The sequence below is a fragment of the Hippocampus comes genome, unplaced genomic scaffold (genome assembly GCF_001891065.2).
Source record: "Hippocampus comes isolate QL1 unplaced genomic scaffold, H_comes_QL1_v1.1 scaffold59, whole genome shotgun sequence".
NCBI classification, from domain to species: domain Eukaryota; kingdom Metazoa; phylum Chordata; class Actinopteri; order Syngnathiformes; family Syngnathidae; genus Hippocampus; species Hippocampus comes.
Genome location: NW_017805406.1, coordinates 1,567,825 through 1,595,219, shown reverse-complemented (window position 1 = coordinate 1,595,219; position 27,395 = coordinate 1,567,825). Strand labels below are relative to the sequence as shown.

The 27,395-nt window shown below is 43.1% G+C and overlaps 5 protein-coding genes across 9 annotated transcripts in view; 3 read left to right on the top strand and 2 right to left on the bottom strand.

Moving 5' to 3' along the window:
- Positions 1–364, top strand: part of vsig10l2 (V-set and immunoglobulin domain containing 10 like 2) — a 9,036-nt gene extending 8,672 nt beyond the window's left edge. Inside the window, exon 12 of the mRNA XM_019873370.1 lies at positions 104–364. Coding sequence (XP_019728929.1) covers positions 104–216 — 113 coding nt within the window. The 3' untranslated portion in view covers positions 217–364. The remainder of the gene's footprint in view (positions 1–103) is intronic.
- A 66-nt stretch (positions 365–430) lies between these two features.
- On the bottom strand, positions 431–3,996 carry chek1 (checkpoint kinase 1). Its single transcript, XM_019873380.1, has 14 exons — positions 3,835–3,996; positions 3,652–3,717; positions 3,111–3,225; positions 2,911–3,019; positions 2,651–2,715; positions 2,491–2,560; positions 2,153–2,341; positions 1,793–1,897; positions 1,638–1,721; positions 1,495–1,579; positions 1,243–1,411; positions 906–1,037; positions 676–777; positions 431–580 (listed from the first exon to the last, which is right to left on the bottom strand). Exons 2-14 carry the CDS (start codon positions 3,714–3,716, stop codon positions 482–484), a joined length of 1,389 nt encoding a protein of 462 aa, XP_019728939.1. The 5' UTR covers position 3,717; positions 3,835–3,996; the 3' UTR covers positions 431–481.
- A 705-nt stretch (positions 3,997–4,701) lies between these two features.
- On the top strand, positions 4,702–13,591 carry LOC109517895 (complement factor B-like). 4 transcript variants are annotated; one of them, XM_019873373.1, is made up of 19 exons: positions 4,702–5,024; positions 5,094–5,234; positions 5,910–6,116; positions 6,196–6,381; positions 7,389–7,565; positions 8,081–8,167; positions 8,324–8,463; positions 9,133–9,277; positions 9,379–9,510; positions 9,645–9,755; positions 9,835–9,969; positions 10,857–10,954; positions 11,045–11,177; positions 11,368–11,506; positions 11,587–11,663; positions 12,201–12,298; positions 12,382–12,511; positions 12,594–12,643; positions 13,217–13,591. In XM_019873373.1, exons 3-19 carry the CDS (start codon positions 5,945–5,947, stop codon positions 13,391–13,393), a joined length of 2,187 nt encoding a protein of 728 aa, XP_019728932.1. In that variant the 5' UTR covers positions 4,702–5,024; positions 5,094–5,234; positions 5,910–5,944; the 3' UTR covers positions 13,394–13,591. The 4 variants fall into 4 exon arrangements, with proteins under 4 accessions (XP_019728932.1, XP_019728933.1, XP_019728931.1 ...); XM_019873374.1 differs by having other exon boundaries at positions 4,718–4,795; XM_019873372.1 differs by lacking the exons at positions 4,702–5,024; positions 5,094–5,234; positions 12,594–12,643 and adding exons at positions 5,279–5,745; positions 12,669–12,768; positions 12,851–12,900 and having other exon boundaries at positions 12,382–12,411.
- Positions 13,592–13,711: 120 nt separating this feature from the next.
- layna (layilin a) lies at positions 13,712–21,257 on the top strand. 2 transcript variants are annotated; one of them, XM_019873378.1, is made up of 9 exons: positions 13,712–15,049; positions 16,127–16,250; positions 16,386–16,406; positions 17,234–17,540; positions 18,255–18,412; positions 18,497–18,538; positions 18,701–18,760; positions 19,049–19,145; positions 20,062–21,257. In XM_019873378.1, exons 2-9 carry the CDS (start codon positions 16,163–16,165, stop codon positions 20,768–20,770), a joined length of 1,482 nt encoding a protein of 493 aa, XP_019728937.1. In that variant the 5' UTR covers positions 13,712–15,049; positions 16,127–16,162; the 3' UTR covers positions 20,771–21,257. The 2 variants fall into 2 exon arrangements, with proteins under 2 accessions (XP_019728937.1, XP_019728938.1); XM_019873379.1 differs by lacking the exon at positions 16,386–16,406 and having other exon boundaries at positions 13,712–16,250.
- A 1,011-nt stretch (positions 21,258–22,268) lies between these two features.
- Positions 22,269–27,295, bottom strand: alg9 (ALG9 alpha-1,2-mannosyltransferase). Its single transcript, XM_019873376.1, has 15 exons — positions 27,084–27,295; positions 26,157–26,292; positions 25,672–25,806; positions 25,526–25,596; positions 25,249–25,337; positions 25,031–25,166; positions 24,854–24,941; positions 24,661–24,766; positions 24,282–24,404; positions 23,994–24,148; positions 23,794–23,923; positions 23,572–23,719; positions 22,873–23,002; positions 22,671–22,801; positions 22,269–22,503 (listed from the first exon to the last, which is right to left on the bottom strand). Exons 1-15 carry the CDS (start codon positions 27,221–27,223, stop codon positions 22,380–22,382), a joined length of 1,842 nt encoding a protein of 613 aa, XP_019728935.1. The 5' UTR covers positions 27,224–27,295; the 3' UTR covers positions 22,269–22,379.
- Positions 27,296–27,395: the final 100 nt, after the last annotated feature.

The following is a 27,395-nucleotide window of genomic DNA, read 5'->3' as shown; positions in this document are numbered from 1 at the left end:
CCAGGTTGTGGTTGGCAAAAAATGAAAATGTTTTTTACAATTAAAAAAAAAATTGCTTTTCTATCAGATTTGATGATTGATTTTTTTTTTTTTTTTTATCCAGCTCCCAGAATACCCCGGGCGACTTCACCCTTGACTACCGCCGGCCAAGCCCCTCCCACGGGCGACAATGAGCCTGTCAATGTCACCATCACCGTCCAGGCGACTGGATCCTAAAGCATGTTACTGGCAAAGTCATAGTAGTCCTCATTTTTTTCCTTTTTTTGTAGCCTCCAAGATTGCATCACTATTTTGTCCGTCTCATCATCTTAAGCCTGAAATATACAGTTTGAATCCTCTCTTAAAAAGAAAAATGCATAACACAGATTGTTTGGCATGAACATCTTTTTAAATAATTTATTTAAGATTTTGAACATTATATTTAACACTGAAGAGTCAACACCTACGTATAAATAGGTGCCGCCCTCCTTCATGGCCAATGTCAGTTTATATTTGGAAAGGGGATTTTCTGAGTGCAGATGATGTCGCACAGTTTCTGCTTTATCTTCACGAAGAGACGTTTGAACTCCAGACCATCACCCTGAAAGCACAAAATGATGATGATGATGTGCGCATGTATCAATTACCTTTTCGTTCAGTTTGACGTCATTGCTCAAAGTCGAGACTAAAAACCACCTTGGAGAGCCTGAAATCCAGCAGCACTTTCTGATTCATATCAAGCAAATGGACTTTGAAAATGAGCTTGTTGTTGCGCTTGTCGAGTGTGCTCACAGTCACCTGGGGGACAAAGATAGGTAAAAATCTCTTTGCATAACAAACACATACACACTGATCAGGGTTTAAAAGTCTAAACTGTAGTGCTTCTAAGTCATCAAATTAAAATGGAACCTGTAAATAAAGCATACCTGATTGTTGCATGTGAGTTTGTAGCAGAGGGCCAGGCTATCGCAGGCGCCTTTTAGCGAAGTCAGAGAGGTGTCAGCATTCACCGAGGTGAAGAAACGGGTCATTCGGCGCACTAATCTTTGCCACGGGGTCTGTGTGTCCACAAAGGAGAGATTTGATCATGAAAGCGTTAGTTTTAGTATTTGTTTTAGTTTGTTTAAATACATGGGGAATTCGCTGAGTGCATGATCATGAAAAAAAGTCACAAAATTAAAACTCTCTTCCACCGTATGGCAGAAGGCCGTTAAAGCTACAGGTGATGCAGAAAAACATCAGAATTAAAGGAGCCGGAGTCACCTGACTGGCTCCTGGCGTTCCCAGCAGCTGACTGCCCAGCAGCATGTGCTCGGGTTTGGTCGGCTGAGAGAAGCTAACCTGACCGTCTGATTGACCGATGAGCAGCATGGCTTCCCAACCTCCCATGGCAAGGTCGGGCTGGGAGCTGGAGAACTGTATCTTGTCATCGCTGCACAGACAAATACCGGTACGCTGACGATGTGGGAGCGCACCAAAAAAATGTAGCCGAAGAAAAAGAAAAGAAAGATTCACCTGCTGGCTCGGGACATGCCTTCAACATCAGATCGGCGGTGTTTGTTGGCACCCGAGCTTAAAGAACCTAGTGGCTGATTTACACCTGCATAAAATCATTATTAGAAATGTCAGGCTAACTTACAGGCTCCTTTATGACTTACCTTGAGTGAACCAGCGGTCTTTCTGAATGTCCGCAATGGTGATGCGTGCTTCTGGTTTGGCCAACAATAACTTGGACAATAAACCTTACAAAAAGAAAACGGCTTGTCACAAAAAAGGGGGCAATGCATGATTTATATATAAATTGAGGACTTACAGAGAGGCACTGGCTCTATTTTCTTCCAAGGAGACAGGTAGGTTTTCTTGTTAACCCAATCCAAATATTCCTGACAGATTTCAGCAGGTTGGTCCCATGGCAGTTCTGGCAGGGGAAAGAAAAAAAATCAATTTCAGAAAATCCCTTTGTTAGCATGGATTGAGTAAAAAAATAAAAAAAAGTTGACAGATTTCCTCAATAATTAGCTAATTCTGTGCAAATACTCCGTGAACTAACAGTGTCAATACAATGGCTACAAATGAGCTCAATTAGCTCCAAACTAGCTGCGGGACCCGCCCACTGCACCACCGTTTAATTGGTTTTGGGCGGAGTTACCATTTGGCGTGCTGTGAGCCTTACCTCCAGCCAGCATTGCAGTCAGCACAATGCCACAAGACCAGATATCTGCAGGTTGAGCTTTGTATTGGGTTTGGCTCAACAGCTCCGGGGCAACGTAAGGGAGAGTCCCGCAAAGACGATTCATCAGACGCTCCTTTCCTTTGAAGCGAAACATGGTTGCGAGGCCGAAATCGGTCAGCTTGAGGTTGTCTGAAAAGCCAAAGCGCAGTAGATAAAAATGAATACATGCGACCGTTGATGTGTTTCTTTTCATAGCGTGTGTACTCATTATGGTCGCTGGAGTCTATCCCAGGTGACAAGAGGCGGATGTATTGGCATACACAGTCACAGTTTCTTACCTTTGTCATCCAGCAAAATATTCTCAGGCTTGATGTCTCTGTGGGTGATGCCAATTCCGTGGAGGTACTCCTGCAAAAAGCATGAAGTGAGAATTGGATTGAATCAGAAACAAGGAGCTCACATGATCAACACACAGACACATAAGCGTGCTTCTCTCACCACAGCGGCTACAAGTTGCTGAAAAAATCTGTGAGCATCTTTCTCCGGCATTCCAACATCCGGCTCTAAAGACAGAAGTTTGATTGCCTGCATTTATTTGTCTATTACTGGGGAATGTACAAAGTCATGACAACTGATATAAGAGCTGCCTTTTCAAAATAAAAATGTAGCGGTAGTATATGGACTCTCTAATGCTATGTAGTATTTTAAGGGAGACCTTTATACTTGAATTAGTCCATTACAATTAACCTGTGTCTCACCAATGCGGTCGAACAGCTCGCCTCCAGTGCAGTACTCCAAAAAGAGATAGACAGTAGTTCCTTCCTTACGGTGGCCAAACAAACGCACAATGTTCCGGTGGTTAAGCATCTGGAGAAAAAAAAAACAGCACTAAATAGCTCACACACTTATCAATTGACTTCATTGAAATACTTGAAGGATTGCTTCACACACATCCTACCTTGTGCACGCAGATTTCCTTCTTGACATTTTCCGCACATTCTTTGGCCTGCAGGGTGTCGATGATTTTGACTGCGACCGCCTCCTCCGTCTGTCTGTTCACCAGCAGCCTCACTCTAATTGCAGAAAGGAACATGACAAAAAAAAAATCATCTACAAATGTGATTCTCAGAGTGGAGTACTGGGGTCTCTCTAGTGGTACATGAAAGAAACTGGTCCGTTTTTTTTTACCTTTGAAGTCAAATACATTCTTATATGAACTTTGACTTATGTAGTTTTTCCTGGCTTTCAACCAGGCTAGTGTCTACACCGCCTAAACTCAATTGCAACCAAAATGAGGGCAAGTGCTATAGAAAATAGATGGAGATGTGTTTGTTTGTTTGTTGCATATATTTTCACCAGGCATAACCATTGGAGGACAATAAAAACTTAAATGGGCTTTCTCCAGTCACGACCGCCACGACGCAATTTTGGGGGGATATTTTCATTATATATGCATAATTAACAGTGCAATGGGTGACAAACAAGAAAGTTTTTCCTACTCTCCATAAGTTCCTTCACCAAGTGTCTGAACAAGATCCCAGTCCTGCACAAACGGCACAGCCATGCTAAAAACAGAAACATGCATTATGAACACACTCGCATTTCGAAAGCTAAAATATTCATGTCTGTAGCACGACAGTAATCCAAATAAAGTTTCTATTGCCTCGTTCGCAGCCACGTACCTGCACAACGACCAGTGTCTCCCAAGTTTCCAAGTCTAACTGACGTTGAAGTAACACATGAAGCACACATAGAAGAGCCCACTGTGGTAAGTCTGCACAGAATCAAATTGGCGCGCTATTGTTTTGCAAACGTTTACTTCCTCCCGTTACGTTACTTCCGCCTTCGTTTCATTTACTTCCGGTTTACGTCCTCATTGCGGCACATTCGTTTGTTAAACATACAATAATGCTTTACGGCAGAGGAAATGTGATAGTTTACCTGTATGCCTTATAGTGAGTCAGACATTGCATATTTTTAACACCGTTACCGATTTTCGAAAGCTATATTTGCTCCCCAAATGTAATTTCGGAGAATTCTCGATTCACGACGATGTTCCGTTGTCACGGCGGCGTCTCCATTTCACCTACGCCGACGCAATTACATAGTTACATTAAAATATATCATTCCTGGCTTGTGGTGCTATCTATCCCGTAAACAAACCCAATATTTTACTAATTTAAATAAACAGCATTTATTATTGCCTAAATGTTACAAATGGGGTAGTTGACGTTCACCAGGGAACCTTTATGGGACGGGTAGAAATATGACGTTTCTTGAGTCAAAGAGATCATAGACATCAAACAGTTGGGAGAATAATATATTCAAATAAAATAATTGTACAAATAAATACCATCCAACACGTCTTTATTCATACAGCGCTTTCACAACAGCTGAAGTTGTAAAATAAAAATAAAAAAAAACGATTTACAGAACAGTTAACATGAAATACCAAAAATAATAGAACACATAACATGAAACATGGACAGTCATACAGTCGTAACAACTATTCCTGCATACAACTTGTTTGAAGCAGTTATAGATGAAAGAGGAGAGAATCAAAGTCTTCTTTCACCAACGGACGTCATCATCAAAACGTACGTGACGTCCGACATGTTTGCACCAAGCTAAGTTTGGAAACAGGTTTACCCTTCAGTTTTTATGTAGTTTATTGTCTGTGCCTAATATCACACTTCACCCTTTTATAACTCGTGGTTGTTCTGTCATGTAATAAATTAAAAAAAACAAACAAAACTGTTGAGCCTAACCTATAAAACCTGGCATATATATTCCGACCCTGTTTGGATAAATTATTATGAAGGTAAACATCACTGAAAAAAAAATCACAAACTTGTTTAATCTTTATATCAAGGTACTTATCTTTCCACCCTATTAGTCATAGTTTTTAAATGGTTGTGTTCCTTTACATGTTCCTTTGCAGCGCACCGGAGGAAAAGGATGGAGGGTGCGTGGGGAGATTCCTGGAGGGTCAGTTGAACCCGTGCGGTGTTCGATCGATACCTGGGTCAGCGTGTAAACAAATCCCTGCTCAACTACGCCTCCGTTTTTGGGAAATGATGAGGCGAGTGTACTTTGGCTTTCTCAAGCAATCTCACATGACAGGAAATACAGAATGAAAAGATGACCTAATTAATACCATAGGATACAGTAGACTTCATTCGTATAGCACGACTAAAACCAGCTACCCAATATAGTATTAACATTTCTTTTTTCTGAATATTAAAGTCCAATGCCAAACACACGAATATGAGTTAGTGATCATCGTTTCAATCAGAAAGACTTTTGCTTTCATTTTGACCAATCAATTGCAACAGAACTATGTATGACTCTGATATTCATTGCAACATTATTAAGTTTTCAGCATCAGCCCTGACAGTAATATTGATCTAATTCTGTTTGTCCCTAAAGTTAATAAGTAACGTCTCGATTCTGGCTTGTGCGCCGTGTGAGTTAATAAAAGGCCATCTCCTGCACATCTTTCTCATTTTTTGGTTCCTCGCTTGCTGAAGTTTCCAACATGCAGCTATCTGTTCACTGGGTTGGGTGTGCGGCACTTTTGTCTCTCCTAATAGGTGAGCTCGGTGTGTGTGTGACATTTTACAAAGCTTGAATCTGGATTGACTGGACCTGTTTTTAGATCTGGATGTGTTCTAGTTTCTCAATCTGTGCTCAGATGCGTGATAACTTTCCCTAAATGGAGAAATGTCCTGTGTATTAACTTAGTTTTTCATTTTAGTTGGAGAAGTGTGGTGTGCTTGTACCGAGGACAATATGCAAATAGAGGGAGGCCATTACACACTGACCAAGGGACTAAATGCAAGCAGCATGCTGGTCTACCACTGCCCTGAGGGTTTCTATCCATATCCCTCCAGAAGGCGCGTGTGCCTGCTCACTGGCACATGGAGCGAAATGCCCCGACGCTCTAAACCTCAGACGTGCAGGAGTAAGTAGCACCAAGATGATGCTTTTCACACCTTGCCTCACTCCGCAATTAATCTGAATCCCTGCTCGTCTATGTATAGTGGTTGAGTGCCCGAACCCCTTCGTGCTGATGCACGGCAGCGTTTATCCTCCTCAGGAGAAATACTTTGCAGACAACGAGACCACATATGAGTGCTACTCGGGCTACACGTTGCGAGGCTCAGCCAGGCGGGTCTGCTTACCAAACGGCAAGTGGAGTGGCTCCACTCCTATTTGCAGCCGTGACTGTGAGTTTACTTCTCTGATCTTTATGTTTTTAACCACAGTGGAACCTCTAAGGTGGTACATTCAACAACAAAAACAAAATAATGGGCCTTTTTGCCTCATTGAAGTTCAAACCGTCATCATAAGTGATGTCAGGTGAGATGATTAGAATTTTTCATTTTTGGTGGAGGAAAAAAAACCAGCAGGGTACCAGTGATGTCAGAATGGCAAAAAACTGTCACGAAAATGAAAAGACACGCTCGACAGTTGTTTTTCTTTTTGACCTCTGAAAATGTTGGCTCTTTAATTTCCTAAACAGTCACTACTGATGAAGCAACCACACAGATCAATATGTGTTCTAATGCTGCTTGCTAAAAAAAAAGACGGATTCTTTCACCCACCTATGCGCGCACCATTTGCCAATTTATTTTGTAACCTATCCTGCGTTATTGGCTGAAAAACTCACCTATTTTTGTGCTCTCTGAAATGCCCATGATGGCAAAAGTGCCGTTTTGGCGTCAAAGAACTATGTTGAAGTGACTCAATTGCAGTTTTAGGTGGGCGTCAATTCCACACTTCCCCCCCCGCCCCCGCCTATTTGCGCACATCCCTATCTCATCTAAATGTCAATATACTATATCAATGATTCACCAAGTGTGGCATTAGTAGCGCTAGTGGTGCATGGGCACCCTCTAGTGGTATTTGAAAGAATTACTGTCTCAGTACATTCAGTTGTATTTAGCTTTTTCAGTACAATACACATACAATTAATATTAAGATCTACTTGTTCTAAATCCTTAATTTGTGTTTAAAAAATGTTAACATTTATGTGCTGTATATTTCAACGGAATCATTTTCCCTATGTCAAAGTGCATATTGTTACAGTGGCTTACAATAATATCAAATCTACTGTATTATTTTAAACTGTGTCACGAAACAGATTATGTTCAACTTTGGCGGTTCCACTGTATCAGGGTTACTGTTGTGTATATTTAATTGATTTTGGTGCCTTTGAAATGATCGCACGCAGCAGGAAGTGATTGTGCCGATCCCGGGATCCCAGCTGGCGCCTTGAGAAATGGCAATTCATTTGGACTTGACGACAAAGTGAAATACAGCTGCACCGGCAATCTGTTTCTGGTTGGCTCCAGTGTGCGAGTGTGCCTGGAGAACGGCCAATGGACTGGCACGGAACCCGCTTGCTACTGTAAGCCAGGCACTGCCACACTCATACTTACACCATCGGGGCTCAAACAAAATCCGCACCCGGTTAATTAAGAGCATTTTCTTTTTAAAATTGTCAACTCTATTTCAAATGGACTCTATTCATGACATTTAATTCATTTCACCCTTGTTGGAAACATGCCATAGTAGTTTGCGCTTGTTCGAAACATGATGTCCTAGTGTGTAAATTTCATGATATCAGCTCCCAGTGACACAATCCATTCTGCGTACGCCAGGCTCAACGGTAGCGTCAGAATGAGGTCATGGGCAGTAAATTGGTGATGGATTGTGATTCATGAGTTGCTTACTAATAGCCTGTGTACAAAAGAACTTGAGTTCACTTTCCAAATAGGCCACTTATGTGTTCTATATTTTTGTACATATGATGCAGTATCATTTTATTTTTTTATCAACACTCCCAGGTGATTTCAACCATTGTCAATAAGTGAAGGATGGTATTAATCAACTGGAATTCATTCGGTGTCTTTACATCCTCAGACGATTACACTTATGATACTCCACTGGAAGTTTCAGAGGCTTTTGGCAGCGCAATTAAAGGCAGCCTCACCACTTTGGAGCCTACAGGTAAGCCTAATGATGCCCGCCGATGTATTTATCACAATAAAATGGATTGCAATCACAGCATGATTACGCTCTGCAAATAGCTACGAATGCATTTGTGCCGAAACAAAATGACGAGACTCTATTAACGCTTTAACTCCCAATTTTTAATCCATTCAGATGACACACAGGAGGGCAGAAAAATCCGGATTTCAAAAACAGGAACACTCGACATCTACATTGGTGTGGATATTTCTGAGAGCATCGAAGAAAAATACTTCAATGATGCCAGGGATACTGTAGCTAAACTTATCACCAAGGTAACAACAACAACAACTGCTGATTGTTTAAATAGGGAGCTTCTGTTGATGGACGCTGGCCACAAATATATATACAAAAATTCCCCGCAATTTTGCGGGTACCACATTTTATCAATTAGTCGACATTCTGAAAAATAAGGACACACATTTGATTATGCATGATGCTTCACAGATCATCTGCAGCATCAGTTTCTTATATAACTATTAAAAGGGCTCAACAAACCAAAAAAAAAAAAAGTTGTGTTTTTGCAGATATTGGAAAAGTCATCATAATGTCATCATAATGTGCTGTAAGTTTGGTGTGAAGCATTTAAGTGTCTGGCACACCTTCGGGAGCACATTTTGGCTCACTGTCCACATAACGGGTACAAACAGGGTCTCATTCCATTTAGCTGTCAGGGCAGCGTCCCATTACAAGTGCATTTCATTACAAATTACTGTTCGCATCATAATCCTGACTGAAGCTTTGGCCCGAGTCTCTTGCGTGTTCTCAGTGCAGCCAGCAGGATATTATTTTGGCTGATAAATGGCCCATTTACAAAGTAAAACACGTAAGCAATTAGTGAGGATAAGGGACATATTTTCCAGCAATTTGCATGTACTTGTGTGCTCATTACTAAACTTGATTGGTGCTTTTCTTTTTTTCTTTTTTTCCCCCCCGCCATACAGATTTCATCTTTTCCTATCTCTCCAAACTACGAAGTCGTATTTTTCTCCTCCGAAGTATTTGAAGTTGTCAACATTCTGGATTTTTTGGACGGCAAAGTCCAACTGAACGTCTTGAAGACAAAAGTGGAAAGCTTCAAAATTGGCAGTGGGTGCCCAACAGATCAGCCCTCTTTCTGGAAATGCCGTTTTATTCAACTGCTTTGTTAGGAGTTTTGACTTAGTGTGTTTGTTGTTCCCCGCTCGAAGCTGGAAACACAGCCGGAACCGATCTCAACTTGGTCTTCATGACCTTCTTGGAGCGAATGGCGCTCATCAAGCAGCGAACAGGGGATGACGGCTTTAAGGAGCATCGTCACGTCATCATTCTTTTTACAGACGGTAAACTTCATTCACCTCTGAAATCAGTTTCAATGTGTACACGTTATTTGCTCTAGTTAAAAAAAAATTATGAAGGTAAAGTGTTTTCCAATCTATCCACCGAAAGTGATTAAGAGGTTTTGATTGACACACAGGGGCCTACAACATGGGTGGTTCACCTGAGCCGACAGTTGAAAAAATCAAAAACATGGTATACATGGACCCCAATTATAAGCAGAAAGAGCCATTGAGAGCAGAGTACCTGGGTGAGTTGGCGTTTGCTCAAATGAGCTTGAGTCCAGTCCAAATGAATAAGCCGCTCTTCATTTTGCATCCTCCTTTCAGACATTTATATTTTCGCCATCGGGGCGCAGATCTTTGATGACGACTTGGAGCCTCTCACCGTGGGGACAGGTGGCAACCATTACTTCAGGATGAAGGACATCAAAAAACTACAAAAGACATTTGATGAAATTATCGGTGAGATTTATTATTATATTTTGCTTCCACAAGTCCTCAAGTGTTCATTTCCAAGATCTAATTTGATTCCAAGGAGTTATAAGACAACATGACAAAGCAGTCTTATCTCGTTTCCTCATGTACTTAAAAGCATGCTCTCCTTTGCTGAAATGTCTCAAGTATTCCTTCTTCTTATGTTGGGGCAAGAAGCTCAAGTCTCACTGTCACATTTTACACCATTGATTTGATTGCACTGCCATTTAAGCACCATTATTTGAGCCCATTAAAATATGGTGCATACTTTTCCTCATAAACGACACTGTTTTTAAAAAATAACATTGAGAATTTACTAACACATAGGAAGAAAAGCCGTTGGAATAAAAAGCTTTGCCCAATAGCTTTTGTCCCTGAAAGGCCACTGTAGTTGGGTGCTTCGAGACTAAGCTAATAACCTCGAATGAGCTAGTATAAGATTTTGACAGTCACAATTTGAATTACAAAAAAACAAAACTCAACTAAAAAGCTTTGAATAACTAAAACAACATAAATGATCCACACTACAGAAAATTTTTACATTACTTCACTACACTATACTGTAATTGCATTTATAGCAATGCTTTTCAGGTGAAAAAAAAAAAACATTGTACGGTAATTGTTTCCATTAGTATGTTTGTCTTTTGTCTGTGAAATATCATATTAATAATCATTATTTCGGCATGTGGCCTTCATTTGGTCTTAAAATTTTGATTTAAAGCAAGGTGTACTTTCAAGAATGTCATAATGAGTATGACTATGACAAGGAGAGCCCTGTAACTCACGCTGCTGCAAAACATGTCAAATTTTTGAATGTGCATTTTTTCCAATGGAATTAAATGATATTGTGACAGTTAGCTTTGATTCACTTTCAGATGAGGATGAAGTCAAAGGCTTGTGTGGTCTTCACAAGGATTACGTCACCACTGAAGAAAGGGAAAACTATCCATGGGCAGCGCAGATTGTTGTCCAGGTGAAAAATGAAGACTTTTTTTTTTCTCGAATTTGCTTTTCATGGTACCTCGTGGACTAAATCTAATTTGTGTCCGACTACTATTTTAAGAACGAGGGTCGAGTTATGAAGTGCATGGGCTCTCTGGTGACACCCATGTTCATCTTGACCGCCGCTCACTGCTTCACGTTTGAAGATCTGCCCAAGCACGTCACGGTTGACATCAACGACGGACAGGGCAGAAGTAAGATGACCCAGAGGAACCTTCCATCATTTAGCATTGTATTCTAAAAGGCTCATTTGCATTTACATCCCCCCACCCCACCCCATATCACAGATCACCGTATCCCAATTTTTGTTTTGTGCAATGCATCTATAGAAATTTGTGTCCCTGATAACTCCGTTGCTCCTGTTTCTTTCTCTCTCTATGACAGTCAAAAGAGTTAAGAATTTCTTTTTACACCCAAAGTTCAACGTTAGTGCGAAAGTCAACGAGGGCGTGAAAGAGTTTTACGACTATGACGTGGCTCTCATTCAACTTACCGAATTTGTGAAAATCTCCACTCTGGTCAGGTATGACAGTGATTCAATAGTGATTTTAAAAAGTAATGTTTGTGAAACTGCTCGCGACATTGTCTTCTCTCCTTGTTTAGACCCATTTGCATACCCTGCACCCAGGAGACCAGTGATGCTCTAAAACTGGTTGGTGAATCTACCTGCGCAGCACAAGGTAACCGAACTGATGAAATAAGAAAGCATGATCGTGTAGCATTTGCATGTGAAGCAAATTGTTTAAAATTGTTACATTTCTGCTTTGTGGTTTGTTGGCCAGTCAGTAAAACTACTATGTTTACTTTGAAAAAGAAGATCCTGTCATTAAAATAAACTAGTGCTAGAGGTAATGATGCAAAATTTTGAATTGTCAGTGGCAATCTACAACCATGGTGTGTTACAAGTTAGGAATTGAAGAAAATGAAACCAAAAAGCCTTTTTACGAATAAAGTAATTCGACACTGCACATTAATTTTCTGTGTAACTTAAAGGTGAAGTTACTAATGCACACAGTCTAGAAACATGTTAGATGTGACATGAACTGTGAAAATTGATACATTTTGCCGTGAAAAGAAAAAAAAGTGGTTCATGTGAGGGCACATTTGGCAACATTTAGAAATGAAAATGAAAATATTTTTTTTGTACTAATTGCACGCCCTTATCCTTAAACTAATAATGCTGAATTGTCTGCATTTTTTGTGGTCTCTAATTACAGAGCAGCTCCTGTTAAAGAATATGGAGAAACTTACGTTCCTGACGCGGAAGGGCAAATGGGTGGATGAAAAACACGTCCACGCTAAACTTGGCGATAAGGTGAGTTGTCGACAAATTTTTAGGCCCTTGTTCCCGCAAAAGTTCCCTTGAGCTAATTTGACCTTCGCCGTTGTGTCACGCAGAGGGACGAATGCATTCAACATGCACTGGAGGCACCGGGAATCACTGCAAAGAAAGCAGAGATTCCCGTGACGGAAAATTTCCTGTGCACCGGTGGTCGCACTCCCTTCAGAGATCATATAGCGTGTACAGGTACATCTACTTTTTGGCTTTTTCATTCCTGTGGAGCATTTGGGGGGCTCTATTTCTCACTGACGAATGTCATTTGGGGCAGGTGACTCTGGAGGAGCTGTCTTCAAGAACTACGAACATCGCACAGTGCAGGTGAGCCTTTTTTTTTTTTTTGGAGGCACCGGGAATCACTGCAAAGAAAGCAGAGATTCCCGTGACGGAAAATTTCCTGTGCACCGGTGGTCGCACTCCCTTCAGAGATCATATAGCGTGTACAGGTACATCTACTTTTTGGCTTTTTCATTCCTGTGGAGCATTTGGGGGGCTCTATTTCTCACTGACGAATGTCATTTGGGGCAGGTGACTCTGGAGGGGCTGTCTTCAAGAACTACGAACATCGCACAGTGCAGGTGAGCCTTTTTTTTTTTTGTTTGTTTGTTTGTTTGTTTCCTCACAGTTAAGCCAAATATGAATGTACAGCAGCTCTTTAAGTGTTTTATAATTTGGAACCCCTGGCCTGAATTTTTGGGGATCTGTGTTTTTTACTTTTCTTTTTTTTACTTAAGTAAAGGAAATGAACGTACTTCAACTCAAATACAGCGTCAGTGCTTTTGCCTCTGCTGTACAGCAACTAAAGGAGGTTCCACTGTATGCAGTCTTTATGAAAATAAAAACACAACTGGTATCTATATTTTTTAATTAAAAATATATTCTTTTTTGTTCCAGATTGGAGTGGTCAGCTGGGGAAGCAAAAACTTGTGCAAGGGCGGTGGTGTCGTCGACTCAGACGAGAACTCCCGTGATTTCCACATCAATGTCTTCAGGGTTGTACCTTTCCTCAAATCTATCCTTGGAAACGACAACCAGGATGATTATGCACCGCTGGAGTTCTTGAAGAGCTAAATGCTGCGGTTTGATTTTGTGGTTAGAGTTTACCTGAAGGGGAGACAAGGAATTCACATTAATATCATCGCGCATGTTTTTCGTAAACGTTAAGCCGATATCACTTTTTGAGTCACGGTAGACTATTGTGAGCAAGACGGAAAACATATATGAAGTCGTGATTTGAAAAAAATCTTGCTCAGTGTCTTTATATAGTTTGGGAAAAAAAACTTACAATATTGCTTTGTGGAATGTAGGTATAATGTACTCAATGAATGTATTAAACCAAATTGGTAAGTGAATTTCCATACCCATGCTGATAAATGTTCCCCTTTATAGCTGTCAAACAGGAAAGATTTTTTAAAAATACATTACTAAACAAATCAATGTATCTATTATTTTTTTTATCGGAATGAGAAATCCCACAAGCATGACAACGCCATGCAAATTATAAGAAGGCCTAATGAATACGTTCCTCGTGCCAGCGTAAAACTATAAAGATAACAAACATTTATAATCTGACAAAACATACTGGTCAGGCGCATTTTTTCAGTTATTATTAGCTAATTTAGAATGTTTTTTTTGTTCGTCAGTTCTCAATGTTAACAAGACCATCGGAACATGTTTTGACAGTACAAAAGCCTGAGCCAAACCGTGTTGTTTCGACAGCATTAAAGTCAAAAGTAATTAAAACAATTGCAGGCAACATAACGTAATATTTTCCTTCTCAGTATGAGCACTATGTAAGTGCATAAAAACAAACTATTTTTTTGTACAAAATTAAGACTGTATCATAAAAAAAAATGTAAGTGTAGTAATAATTCAGTCCTACTTTTAGTGTAGTCACTGTAGTGTGATTATATGTCGCACCTCGAGTGTGAGCACGTTCGCCACCTTTGTTCATGAGTAGTCGATTGGAAGTACTGAATAAAAACGGGATGTGTTGCAGGTGTATCTAATGCTGTGGGTGCTGAGTGGCTACGTCACGCCGCGTTCATCATCTTCAACAGTTTCTGTTAACAACTGGTCGTTAATCAAACCGCAAACAAGAATGCGCCGTGAAGTTACGACAAGGTTCCATTAAAAGGCTTTTACGTTTGCTGATGGAACGTTCCGACTCTCCTTTTGGGTCACCGAGTCGAGGCTTGTTTCCAGCTCGTCTGCTCGGGCCTGCGCATTGCGGACACCGCTTCTGGTGGCGTGCCAGCATCCATTATTCAAATCTAATTTAGTGGAAATTATTTTTGGGTTGGCACATGGTACAGTTTTGTATGTCTCTGTGGTGCAAATCAGAAGCACTTGTCATTGTTTTGTGTGCGTACGCGCGTGCGTGCGTTCTACGATGCGTGCGCTGCATTACAAAAGATGCACAGGCAAGTTTATGGCCTCGGAGGAGCTTATTTGACTTGATCAGCTTACCATTATGCTGTCATGGTTTGACTCAGTGGGAAAAAAAAGTACACTTCGCAATTCTGCCTATTGGCTAAACGTCCAACATGTGGTGAATTTTCCTTCTGAGTTTATTTGACACGGGGCACCGCCCACCCGCCTCGTGTGTGCGTGTGGGCGACCAGTGATGTACGGGGAGCATCCCCGCGGGAGCATTCATCTGGATTCCCTTTAACTAATTAGGACGGAGGGAAGAGGAGGTCAACGGGATGGCCCGAGACAGAGCATGTGAGAGCGGGAGTCTTAATTGAATGAAAGCCCCTGCTGCTCTCAGATGTTGTAAACAAGAAGGGCTCAGTTACCCAACCCACTTGTCTTCTGCTTAATTGTCCACCTGCTAACCTCAACGTGACACCCTCCCATGTAAACCCCAGACTGGAATCAATCAAACATAAGGGTATTAGCAGCTGCAGCAATTCTGCCTCGTCGTCCCCGTTCCTCGCCAGCCCACACAGCAGATTCCTGATGAAGCATCCCGCTTCCTCAAACTTCGGCTGATCTGTCTCTCTGCTGCACCTAAATCAACCTTATGGGCCATTTTAGAAATTACTCCCATCACAAAGTGCATACATTTCCCTTTCCTCCATTTGTGCTGAGAATAGTGCGAGGGGCGTCAATAGCTGCTGATCCTTGTTATTATCCGATTGGCAAGTTTGAGAGGAATGTTCGGAAACTTGCCGGACTCTGGCTCGTCCCGCTGATGGATTGACGTTTCTGAGTTTGAGGTGCAAAACAAACGTGAAAGGAACAGTCGGACAAGCGCTTGTGCACGTATTGTTCGTGTGAAACTGGTCACATATTCACTAAAGCACAATGCGGGAAAAACACATCCGCTGCACTGCACACATTAACAAGAAAATCGGGCCTGATGAAATTATAGCTGATTATTTTCACGTAACACCTTGGTAATGATAATCCCCTAAAGCGCCCGTCATAAAACCAAAAGTGAAATCTGCCTCGTGTCAGCTTTTACAATGAGAAGCACTTGCGTGATTAGATGTCTCTGCGATCAATGCCGCCTCTTCTGACGATCATTAAGACTGCTCTTAACAGATTACAGCCCCCTCCCTAACACGCACTGCCCCACCTCCCCCGCCCTTCTCGTCCTCTCTTCCTTGCTCCTCCTTTCTTGACACACGCGCACGCACACGCAAACATCAGCCTGCAACACACACAAGAGGACCTCTGACTCTTTATTTCTTCACTTGAACAACATTTTTTTGGGGGAGAGGGAGGGGGGCGGGGCACTTGGAGCATCCGATCGCTCTGGCAAGTTTTGGTTGACATGTGCTGATTTTGTCACAGTGATATGACAAACTAAGTCACGAGAACTAAAGTCAGATGCCAGAAACCATGGAGCGGCTCGCCATCCTCTGTCACCTCATGATTTCATGTTTCCATCCATCAGGAGCCACAAGCCTCATTACAGGTAAGCCTCTCACACATAAGCAATTTGTAGCATCTTCTACACACTCACTTGTGGATCTCTTTTCGGCGGGGACGTGGGGGTGGGGGTTCTCTTCATGACCGACTTCATGCTGGATATTTGCCTCCCAACCTAAAGCGGATCTATTTGAAGCTCGAGGTAAGCAGCCTAAAATTTGTGGATGTGGATACACTTAACTGGACACTTCGTGAAACAGACGTTGTGTCTATGATGTATCGAATATGCCGAATTTGCAAGGATAAGAAGGCACAGGTTGGACTGACAAGCGCCTTCAATTTAACAACATATTTCTCATTGCGCTGATTGTTTCCAGTGGTGTCGTGCATCATAAGGGGGGCTGTTTCTAATATTTTGAACCTAAGTAAGATGCAAACTACATCCATAATATAACACATGTTAACAGCGGACACAATCCATTCTATGGCGGTTGACATCTCAGTCGCTTGACTAAAATAAATAAATAAATCAAAATCATGACACGTTCCCATCATAAAAACAGAAATAACTACGATTAATGTTTCATAGTAACATTTTACCAGTCTTAACTGTCCTACAAGCATGAGCATGAACTTAATTGCCGAACTGAGTCAAACTCAACGTAAAACGACACCCATTTTGATGAAACGATCCAGAGAGCTCATGAATGGTGACGTATAGTGTGTTATTTGTCATGTCCCCAAAAAAATGTTACCCATAAAGTAGTGCTACCTAAGCGTCCGGGTATTACCATCTTCCTCCAGGGCAACACACTCTCCAAACATTTGACAGTTGCATTAACCATGAATCAAATGCGGGTGTCCAATGAGAATCATACCACTGAACCACCAATGCTTACAGAGAGTTAAAATATTATCTGAAAAGGAATTTTATAAATCGGTGATTCCGACTAGTCATAATTCCAATTCAGGGTACCTCATGGGGACCTAATATGCACTTTGAATTCACACATGTACCCGTCTTTGCAGGTCAGCGTCTGTGCAAGGCGGGTAACGGCAGGCCGTGTTACAAGCTGGCCTATTTCTCCGAGCTGCGGCGAAGGCTGAATTTCGGGGAGGCCGACCTGGCATGCCGCCGGGATGGCGGCCAGCTTCTCAGCGTAGAGTCGGCGTCCGAGCAGAAGATCATCGAGCAACTCATCACGGATCTGAGGCCCACCGATGGAGACTTCTGGATTGGGCTGCGGCGTAACCACGGAGATGAGGACAGCGGCGGCGGCGGCGGCGACTGCTCGTCGCAGTACCACTGGTTGGACGGCACAAAGTCTACATTTAGGTGGGTCATGTTTAGGGCAGCCATCCGCCAAGCATTTTCAGTGTCACCAAGCCTGAAGCGGATAAGTGGCATAGAAAACGGAAGGGTGGATCTTCACTGACATTAATGGATTGGTTTTAGTGTGTTAAGTAAATTAAAGGTGAAGAATGCCAAAGTGGCCTTTGGAAGAAAACGTGGAGTGCTTCTCTTCCCCAAAAGTAATCTGGGATAAGATTCATTTTACCTGTGACCCTAATTAGGAATTAAAAAATGAATTGGCTTTAAATTCACATTTAGATGCACTGCACACATTTAAAAAATGCTGGGTTGTTTTCCCGAACCACGATTTGCGAGAAGGTCACCGTCCCCATTCCGGGGTATCGAACTGCTTGGATGTAGTCCCTGGTCTTCAATTCATTTCTCTTCTACCAGCGTTCACGTACGGCATTTAATGGAATTGCAATTTTTCGTTTTAAATATACTTCTCAGTATATATCCGATGATGATATGACACTCCTTCAAAATGACAGCTCCCAAAATGCCCATTGAATAAGATCAATAGCTCTCTCTTAAACAATTACAGTAAAAGTGAACATTATAACCCCGGCAAGAGAAGATTTATTGCAGGGCTGCATTGGTTTTTATCTAAGTGAGCCCAATAAATAGGAGGGCGGAGGCAGTTTTGAGATAAATGACAGCGGCTCTGTGTACGTGCGCGTGCGTGCGTGCGTGCAGAAATTGGCACTGGGATGAGCCATCATGCGGCTACGAGGTGTGCGTGGTGATGTATCATCAGCCGTCCGCTCCACCGGGGCTGGGAGGTCTCTACATGTTCCAATGGAATGACGACAACTGTGAAACCAAGCACAATTTCATCTGCAAATACACAGCAGGTATACCTCACGTGTTCATTTGAAACATTGGGATGTGCTATTTTGCTGATGTTTTTTTGTTTATTTGTATTGTTTTCTCCCCAGACAAGTCAGCTGATCCCTCTCCTCCAAACTCCACACATGCAGGTAAAATGCGATGCCATTTGATCAGCCGATATTAGCTCTTCAAATGTTTTTTTTTTTTGTTGTTTTCTTTTGTGCGCTTCCCCTTTTTTCAACACATTTTTATCCTTTTCATCATCATTCTCAACACAACTGTAGTAACATGATGCATTTTTGTCATGACAGACACCTTTCCCTCATCTGTGCCGTGGAATCCAAGTAACCACAACGCAAAGAGGAGCACAGGTGAAATCACCCATTCAATTTACTTATTTCTCTTCAAAACAAAAAAAAAATATCTGTTGAGTTTGATTTTCATGCTCATTAAAACTAAAACTGGCGTGTCGGACAAAGGTGTCAAATCCTGGTCCATAACCCTGCCACAGTTTGTCTTTGGCTACTGCTGGTTCTACTCAAGGTTGAGCAGAAGTAGAAGTTTGACACATTTATTTCATATATTTTGATCTGATAAATCAAAAACGTGTGCTTGCCGGTGTTTGACGTCTAAATGCTAATGCCTCGTTTTTCTCTTAGCCCTGAATGTGATCTATATCATCATCCCCACCATTCCGCTCATTCTGCTGCTGCTGACGGTGACCGGCGTCTGCTGCTTCAAAATGATCATCGCACGGTGAGGATCCGATAAGTTTGACGCGTCAATCAATGACCGGAACCGTCCAAAGAGGAGCGCGTGTAGGCAGAGCGCACAAAGTCTTCAACATTAACACAAATGTCAATACTGGATGCTTATCAATCACGACGATCTGCATTCGGGGAGGAGGTGTTGGAAAAACAAAGCGGTATGCTAAATTGATGTGTGTTTCATATCTTGATTGACCTCATCATGCCTGTGAGGAAAAATCTATTTTGTTTTCACAAAGAAATGGATAAAGTGTTTGGACCACACACTAAATCTCTCGTTTCATCACAGTATAAGAAAAACAATCCATCACCGGTCCTTAATTAAATGCTGGATAGGAAGCATATTGTTTGACCCGCAATCTGTTACCTAATCTGTGAAGTTAACATTGCCTGCCTGTCTTGGTGGGTTTTAAAGTGATGCATGTCTGTTACTTATTAGTTTGTTGTAATTCTCTTTTCCCCGAGATGATCAAAAACATAATCTTTTAATTCAAATCCAAAAAAGCTCCCGTAATGATACTTGCTTTGTGGTGGGTTGCCAGGTTTACACGCACTACACCCACACCCACACCCACACCCACACCCACACCCACACTCACACAAACCTCTTCTTTCAAAAACAAAACAGAGAGAAACAAAACTTGAACTTAAAAACGTAGATTTTTATATTGAACGGGCAAAACTTGTCGAGTAGTTCAAGTGTAGGTCATGTTGAGTCTCACTCATGCGAAGTCAAAGTAAAGTCCCAAGTCCTAAAATTGATCCTTCAAGTCTGACTCAGGTCAAGTCATGTGACACATTTTTGGGGGAATCATCTCTTGCATAGAGCAATACAGTTTTGTGTACTTTGCACAGCTCATAAAACATTTGGCCTGACTGCGGTTGTGCTGTTCTGCTTGTGACAGACGAACGAATGAGAAGAAGTCAGAAGTACCCGGAACAGAGCCTGGTGCCCGTCCCAGCCCGTCCCCAACTGACGTCTACAATGTGATTCGCTCCCAGAAGGACGATGACTTGGTGTCGGGGCGCCCCCACACCAAAAACACATCCTTTCTTTGCTCTTCCCCCGACACCCCCACAGGGGATTACGACAACCTGGGGGGCCGCGACACCGAGAGCGGCTTCGTGACTCTCGCCAGCACTGAGAGCTGCTTCCTCAACTTCGACCTCAACGACCTCAGCTTGGGGCGTCGCGGTACGCGCGACCTCCACAACAGCAGCTTAGGTCGGCCGGCGAAGAGGGATGTGACCGACGGGACTCTGGCTCGACCCGGACAGTTTTATGACCGCAGTCTGGGCCGGCGCACCGCCAAGAGCGAGCATTTCGGCAGCGGCGGCGCCTACGGGGACCACGAGTTGTTCGATGACATCATGGCGGCGAAGAGGGACCTCTACGAGCCCAAAGTGACGCCCGGGATTCACACGGTCAAGGCGGACTTGTATCAGACCTACAGCAACAACGGCAACGGGGACTCTTACCAAAGCATCCTCGGTACGTATGCAAACCGTAAACCCTACCAGGCCACGCTGGAGAGCTACAGAAGTGGTCTGAATCCCGACGGAGGGAGGAAATACTCAAATGAACAACAGTGGCTCGACAGTGGGAAGTACTGATGTGTGTGTGTTTGTGTGTGTGTGTGTGTGTGTGTGTGTGTGTGTGTGTGTATACAGTAAAATTATGTCTGGTGATGGACGTGGGTAAAAAAAAGTTGCATGCGCATGGTTTGAAACTGTAATTTAACTGGAGGAAGACAACTGGATATTGCTTGTCATTATCAGCAATACACCCGGAAAGCATTCACAGCCCTTCACTTTTTGCACATTTGTAATAGATCCCATGGGTATGTCATTAATAATTATGACAAATTGAGATCCAAGTACAGAGCATTACAGATTTTAGTGAGAATGATTTCAAGGGTCGCTTAAGATGTCAGCTGGGATCGGCTCCAGGAGTGTCCATGACCCGAATGGGGACATCAGAAAATGATTGAAAATGGATGCATGGAATTTGGTGATTATTTTTTTCCATGATCACATATCCCTTATGTTGCAGAGTTCCTTGCCGAAGGGCGACTTTTTGTTTTCTTTTTTTTACCATGACATTACTAAGACGAACACAAATACTCTGGAAAGATTGAACATTGCGGTGCTGCATACACTGAACCGACGTCATGAAGTGAGCTTGATGAAGTGCAGTTTGTGTTTGCTTTTTATCATACTATAGCGGACAACGCTATGTAGAATGAACCGAGGCCTCAAACATCACGTTGACGTTGTGCACTCAAGAGTATTAGCATTCGGAAAAGAAACTGTGCATGGCATTTGCATGCCCTGTTGACGTCTCACTGATGTGCTGTGCCGGTCCATGTTCATTGGAGTCATTCCAAACCATGAGCAGAATGCAAGTGCTCGTTTTTGTGTCGTACAGTTGTGAAGCATCACGATCGTAAAACCGGAATTCATAAATGGCCCCTTCCTATTTCCTTGTGAATCAATCCGTTTTGATTCATCGTGCCTGTGAGTATTGAGGTTGCTTAATTAATAATGCAGCATGTTATTGAGGGACGTTCACCTCTGCTGATATTCGTAAAGATGCGAAATGTCTTGATGTCTACACCGCTTTGTATGTTTGTAAAGTAAATAAACAATCCGGTCGGCGACGGTGCTGTTATTTTATTTAAAAACGGAATGATTGTGTTCACAGTCACAGTTTTCATTTATTACCCATCCAAATTAAATTAACCACTTCCGTTCATTCTCACCAATCACACCAAACACAGTAAACGTTTTTATGACATGATTCAGTGAATCCTTTTTTTTTTTTTTTTTGCATTCAAGCCACACTTTGATGTACAGTACGAAGGGAAACACAGATATGATCGGCATCAGTTGTAAGACATTCAAAGACGCGCAAACACACGATTACTGCCAGTAAACACACCTTGGAATTGTTTTCGCATGCGCACGCAGGCACACACGCCCAAACGCACAGGCCCCGCAAATAGGCGCAAGGTCCTTAAAGCACACGATTACTGCCAGTAAACACACCTTGGAATTGTTTTCGCATGCGCACGCAGGCACGCACAGGCCCCGCAAATAGGCGCAAGGTCCTTATCTTCATTCCTTCAGATGAATATTTCAAAACACGCACACACACACACGGCAGCTGTGTCAAGTCAAAGGGAAAGGATGCTGTCGTATCGGAGCGAAGCGGGTTCCAAGATCAGCCGTGGCCGCGCGTACGCGGCTGCTTTTGCCGCCGTGATTTCAAGATGACGTAGCGTCTGTAGGTGGTGTGGTGGTCAGAGAGGAACGGGATATAAAACGCTCGGAAGATCGGAGAGGACCTAGGATTTGAAACAAAGCGACCATTTTGAGATGAATATTATGTCCTTTGTGGATTTGGTTTTATGATAACTAGGCTGAAAATGCGAGAAGACTTTTTTTTAAATTATATGTTTGTTTATGTACATGGATACGTGTGTCGTCTGTGTGATAAGCGAATGTGTAATACCTGGAAGCTTGGAGAAAAGGCTTATAGGCAATGATGTTCCACTCTTCTTTGTTGGCTGCGTAGCGCGGCTCACGTGGCGTTTCTTCTTCCGTGTGGAGGTCTACCAGGTAGTGGCAGTGCCGGATGTCCACCTGCACGGAGCCAACGTTGATCACTTGAGATTCCACGAGGGAGGTGGCGGAGGGGGAGAAGCGCGTCTTACATATCTGCTGGGTTCCTCCAGATTTTGGTCGTTCATATCAGCAGGTATGAGCTGCGTGGCTCGAGGGCCTGAGGCGTACGGCTTGGGGAGTTGACCTTTGAAATCACTTTGGATGAAGTGTAGTTGCCAGCTGAAGAGCGAGAACAGAAACGGCGACGGTTGTTCATCCAAAAATCGACACTAGGTTCATTTAATGGCTAACGCAATTCTCTTTGAACAAATGAAACAAATGGGACGGCACACTAAGAAAAGGATTCCCTGTCTCAAACAATTTGAACATTACATCACCATCGAAATGACTTTTTATTTCGAAATTAGGTGGGAATTAACTTTTTGAAGTAAAAAAAAAAACAAAAAAACAAACAACAAAAAAACCCGATACTTTTTTCTAATTTACTGACATGTACCGGTAAATAGATGTTGTATCGCAATATTTGCTATGAAGAGCGTGTACTCAAAGCAACAATCTTTGCTCTCTTTCTGTTTACTTCCTCTTGCGATTATTTTGGCAACCTGTCAAGGTAGAAAGGTCGGAATTAACTGTGGTCTCTTCTAGAAATGTCAAATGTGGACGCCATGATCACGAGTCCACCATGCCGTCCCGAAGTCAATTGCGATATAAAAGGAATAAATTCCGCATGAACAATAAATGCCCAGAGCTAGTCATTAAAGTGCGCTGTCGGAATCGTGACGACTAACTTGTGAGGAAGAAGGAAGCTGCTCGGGAAGCGGTACCACTCCTTGCCCACACACACGCTAACCGGTCTCCCTTCGGGGACCGTGTGCAGGGTCGTGTCCTTGGCGATGCGGAGGAACTCGGGGTATAGGTCCAGGGGGGCGTGGTAACCTGTCGGGAGGGAGAGAGCAGGCAAATAGTCAAGTGCACTGACCCGCAAGGAGTTGCGCCCGCCCAAAACGCACCTCTGAAGAGGGCGACGGAGCGAGAGAGCGACACCACGGCAAAGACCACAACTGCACTAAACGCCAGCCAATTGGAGGAGACCGTGTAGTGATCTAGTCGGTAGCGCTGAAACAGGAAGTGGTAGCATTTCTGCGGGGAAGAAAAGAGACCAACGTGAAAACGGTCTTCGCCACTGGCGGACACGAGACTGTAAACACACCTGGAGGGACGAGAGGGCCACGGCCCCGCTGAGGCAGATGAGGGGGTAGATGGGAAAGAGAAAGCGCTCTTCTTTGTGAGGCCGGGTGAAGAAAACCAACATCCACAAGTACATGGGGGCCAGGGTCAAGCAGTAGGGACGGCCCAGGTTCTGCACTGCAGAAAGCACAATTCTCCTTGAATTGTTGGAAACGCAACTTTAAACATAACTTGAGGAACAACGAGAAAATACATTCGTCACAAAGTCAAATGAGAATACTCGCTAACGTAGAGCAAATCACTCACTCACCATTGAACTTATGCAGAAGCGTCTCCATGAGACCAGTGAGCGGCAGGGAAAAGAGCGCCAGAACAAAGACCAGGTTGAAGTTCAGGATCCCGTTCACAAAGTAGAAGTGCCACGGCTCCGTACCTGGGGGAAAAAAAAAAAAAAGAACCCTTGACCTCTTGACTTTGAGACAGATGTGCTCACCAAGTGTGCTGCCCACTTTGAATCAGTATAACAAAGTTGTGTTGTTGGGTGCAGGCTCCCTCTACAGTCCAAAGAAAGCATTACAGCTTGACAATGTGCTTTCTGTGCTCATTATCTTTGTCATGAAATTGTTACGTAAAAAAAAAAATAAAAAATTACGCCATTGGTTGACAGAGAAGCTGTGTGTGTTAATTACCATACAAATCGGGCCCATGTGATGTGAAGACATTATACAGTAGAATATTGAGAGGGGCAACCACCAGCTTGCCATAAAACAAAGAGTCCACTGCCACCAAGGGACCCTGAAAAAAGACAGAATTTAAAGGGTAACTCATTTTTACAATCATTTATACTCTTAATATGCTCAAAATCGTTTTTTTCTTCTTTACCAGCAGCAGCAGCAGAGCAACAGCGGACCAGGTGATAAAACTCTTCCACTGCCTCTTTATTACAAGCAGGTCAAAAGCAATCGGCACCCTGCGGAGCAAACACACCAAAACGGCAAATACCAAAAATTATACTTTCATTTACAGGTTACAAGCAGGCATCCCACTTGATGACAGTACCCGATCAGAGCCGAGAAAGGCCAGCCAACGATGGTGCCGGCGGCCACGCCCGCAATGGCTAACGGCATAGAGTCTTGGAACCACCCGGTCATGGCGACCATCGTCGTGTACATGCAGAAGGAGGAAGGCAGGAATGCTGCGCAAGGGAAGGAAACAAGGATGAGGAATCAGGGCACCAGACGCACACACACAAAAAAAGTCTGAGGAATTTTCACAACCTGCAGATGAGCAGAACATTCCGGTGCTCAGGACGAGAAAAGCCAGCATCAGGCGGCCAACGTGCAAACCAAATTTCTTACAAACAGCCCTGTAAACACAACGTTATCGTCAATTGCCGATATATTGGTACGTACTGACACTCACCGGACATCTACACCATTACAGTCATCATATTTTGCCCTTCTGATGAAGCTAGATAAGGTTAAAAAGATTAGGGAGCCCGAATTGATTTTAAATTAATTTAGGTAATTGAGTGGAAGAAGACTGTAAACTCACTTGTAGAAATAGAGCTCACAGGCGCAGCAGCAGAACGCGAGGACACATCGCACAAAGTAGAACACCAACACCTGCAACACCAAAAAGGAAAAAGAGGGCTAGCTGCTGCGTACCTTCTACCGTGACGTCAGATGCACAAGACTTGCCTTGCTTGTCTGCAGCACATGGGCGTGCAAACAGGCCGGGAGAGCGTGAAGCCACAAGTAAGCATAGGATCTGATGGCATACAATGGCGAGTATTCCCACGTTTGCATCCCTGTGCCATAAAGCAGGTAGTGCATCTGTCAGAAAAGAGTCATCGCAACTATTACGGACATTAACGGCTCAAGACGGATAAAGAGTCACTCACCACGCAGGAGAGATGAGTTGCAAATATATTTAAAGGAGACATATTGTGCTTTTTTTACCAAGAGCTCCCAAGTGTCTGTGACATGTGATGTAACAATGGGGTGGAAGTGCTCACAAACACATTTTCACAATTATGAAGAGGACACAAGATTTACTGGGCTAAGTTCACACTTGTGGGTGCTCCAGTTACCTATTTTTTTCATACACTAGTGATTAAAAAGTCAAATGTTCGCAATATGTCACCTTTACATATCGTTTGTTTTTTTTTTTTTTCCTGACTCACAGGCTCCCAGTAGTTGAAGGTCTCATCGCAGTCGGAGATGTTACTCAGCAACGCTGCGCAGAAGCGTGCCGACAGCAGACATTTAAACGCAGTCGAACCTTCCGGGGCCCATACTTGCCCACCACGACTTATTGACCTATGAAATGATGAACATGTACACATATTGAGTTGTTGTAATATTTAAGAGGTGCTTTCCTAAGGGTACCTTACACCAGCCACATTAGGTAGACTAGCACAAACCATCCATCCATCCATTCATTAAATTTCTGTAGCGTTTATCAGGACATCGTCACAGATGGAGCCGATTGCACCTGACATCGTTTGAACTAGGATGATATTTTCTGCAGGTTGCCTACTTGTGCATGCCTTGCACCAACATCATGACTGCGAATGTAGCCGAGCAAGAATGAAATTAACCAACTGGCGTCAACAATGATGCAATTGTTTTGAAAGCGAAAACAGAGTGTAATATTTAAGAGGTGCTTTCCTAAGGGTACCTTTCACCAGCCACAACAGTGGGTAGACTAGCACAAACCATCCATCCATTCATTAAATTTCTGTAGCGTTTATCAGGACATCGTCACAGATGGAGCCGATTGCACCTGACATCGTTTGAACTAGGATGATATTTTCTGCAGGTTGCCTACTTGTGCATGCCTTGCACCAACATCATGACTGCGAATGTAGCCGAGCAAGAATGAAATTAACCAACTGGCGTCAACAATGATGCAATTGTTTTGAAAGCGAAAACAGAGAATATAAATGGTTATAAAATATGCACGGATCAATTGCTGTTGTCATGAAATTGGAATCAAAGTATCGAGCGGGCTAGCTTGTTAGCTCCCCTGCCCGAGCTGTCAGTCAACCCAGGGATGGACATGACAACAGCGGCGTGTCTTCTGTCGCTCGTCCCCGCCTCATACTCACTCTTGCCTAGTCTCTGTGTCCTTACTGTCTTCACCCCCTTTCTCCTCTTTCGACATCCGAGCCTCTGTGGAGACGTTAACATTGTTCGCATCTTGTCTGCTGCCTCTTCTGCTTCGCTGACGTAGCGCCTTGGCCGCCATGTTTAACGACGAGCCTCCTCCGAGTCACCCTTCGTTCATTTCCGTCCATGCTCGACGGGCGTCCTACGAGTCGCCCTTCGTTCATTTCCGTCAATGCTCGGCTTGTGAAAGGTCGTGCTCGGGACACGGACTTGAGCCTCTGATTGGTCAATACAGGAGAGTCAATCTTGAA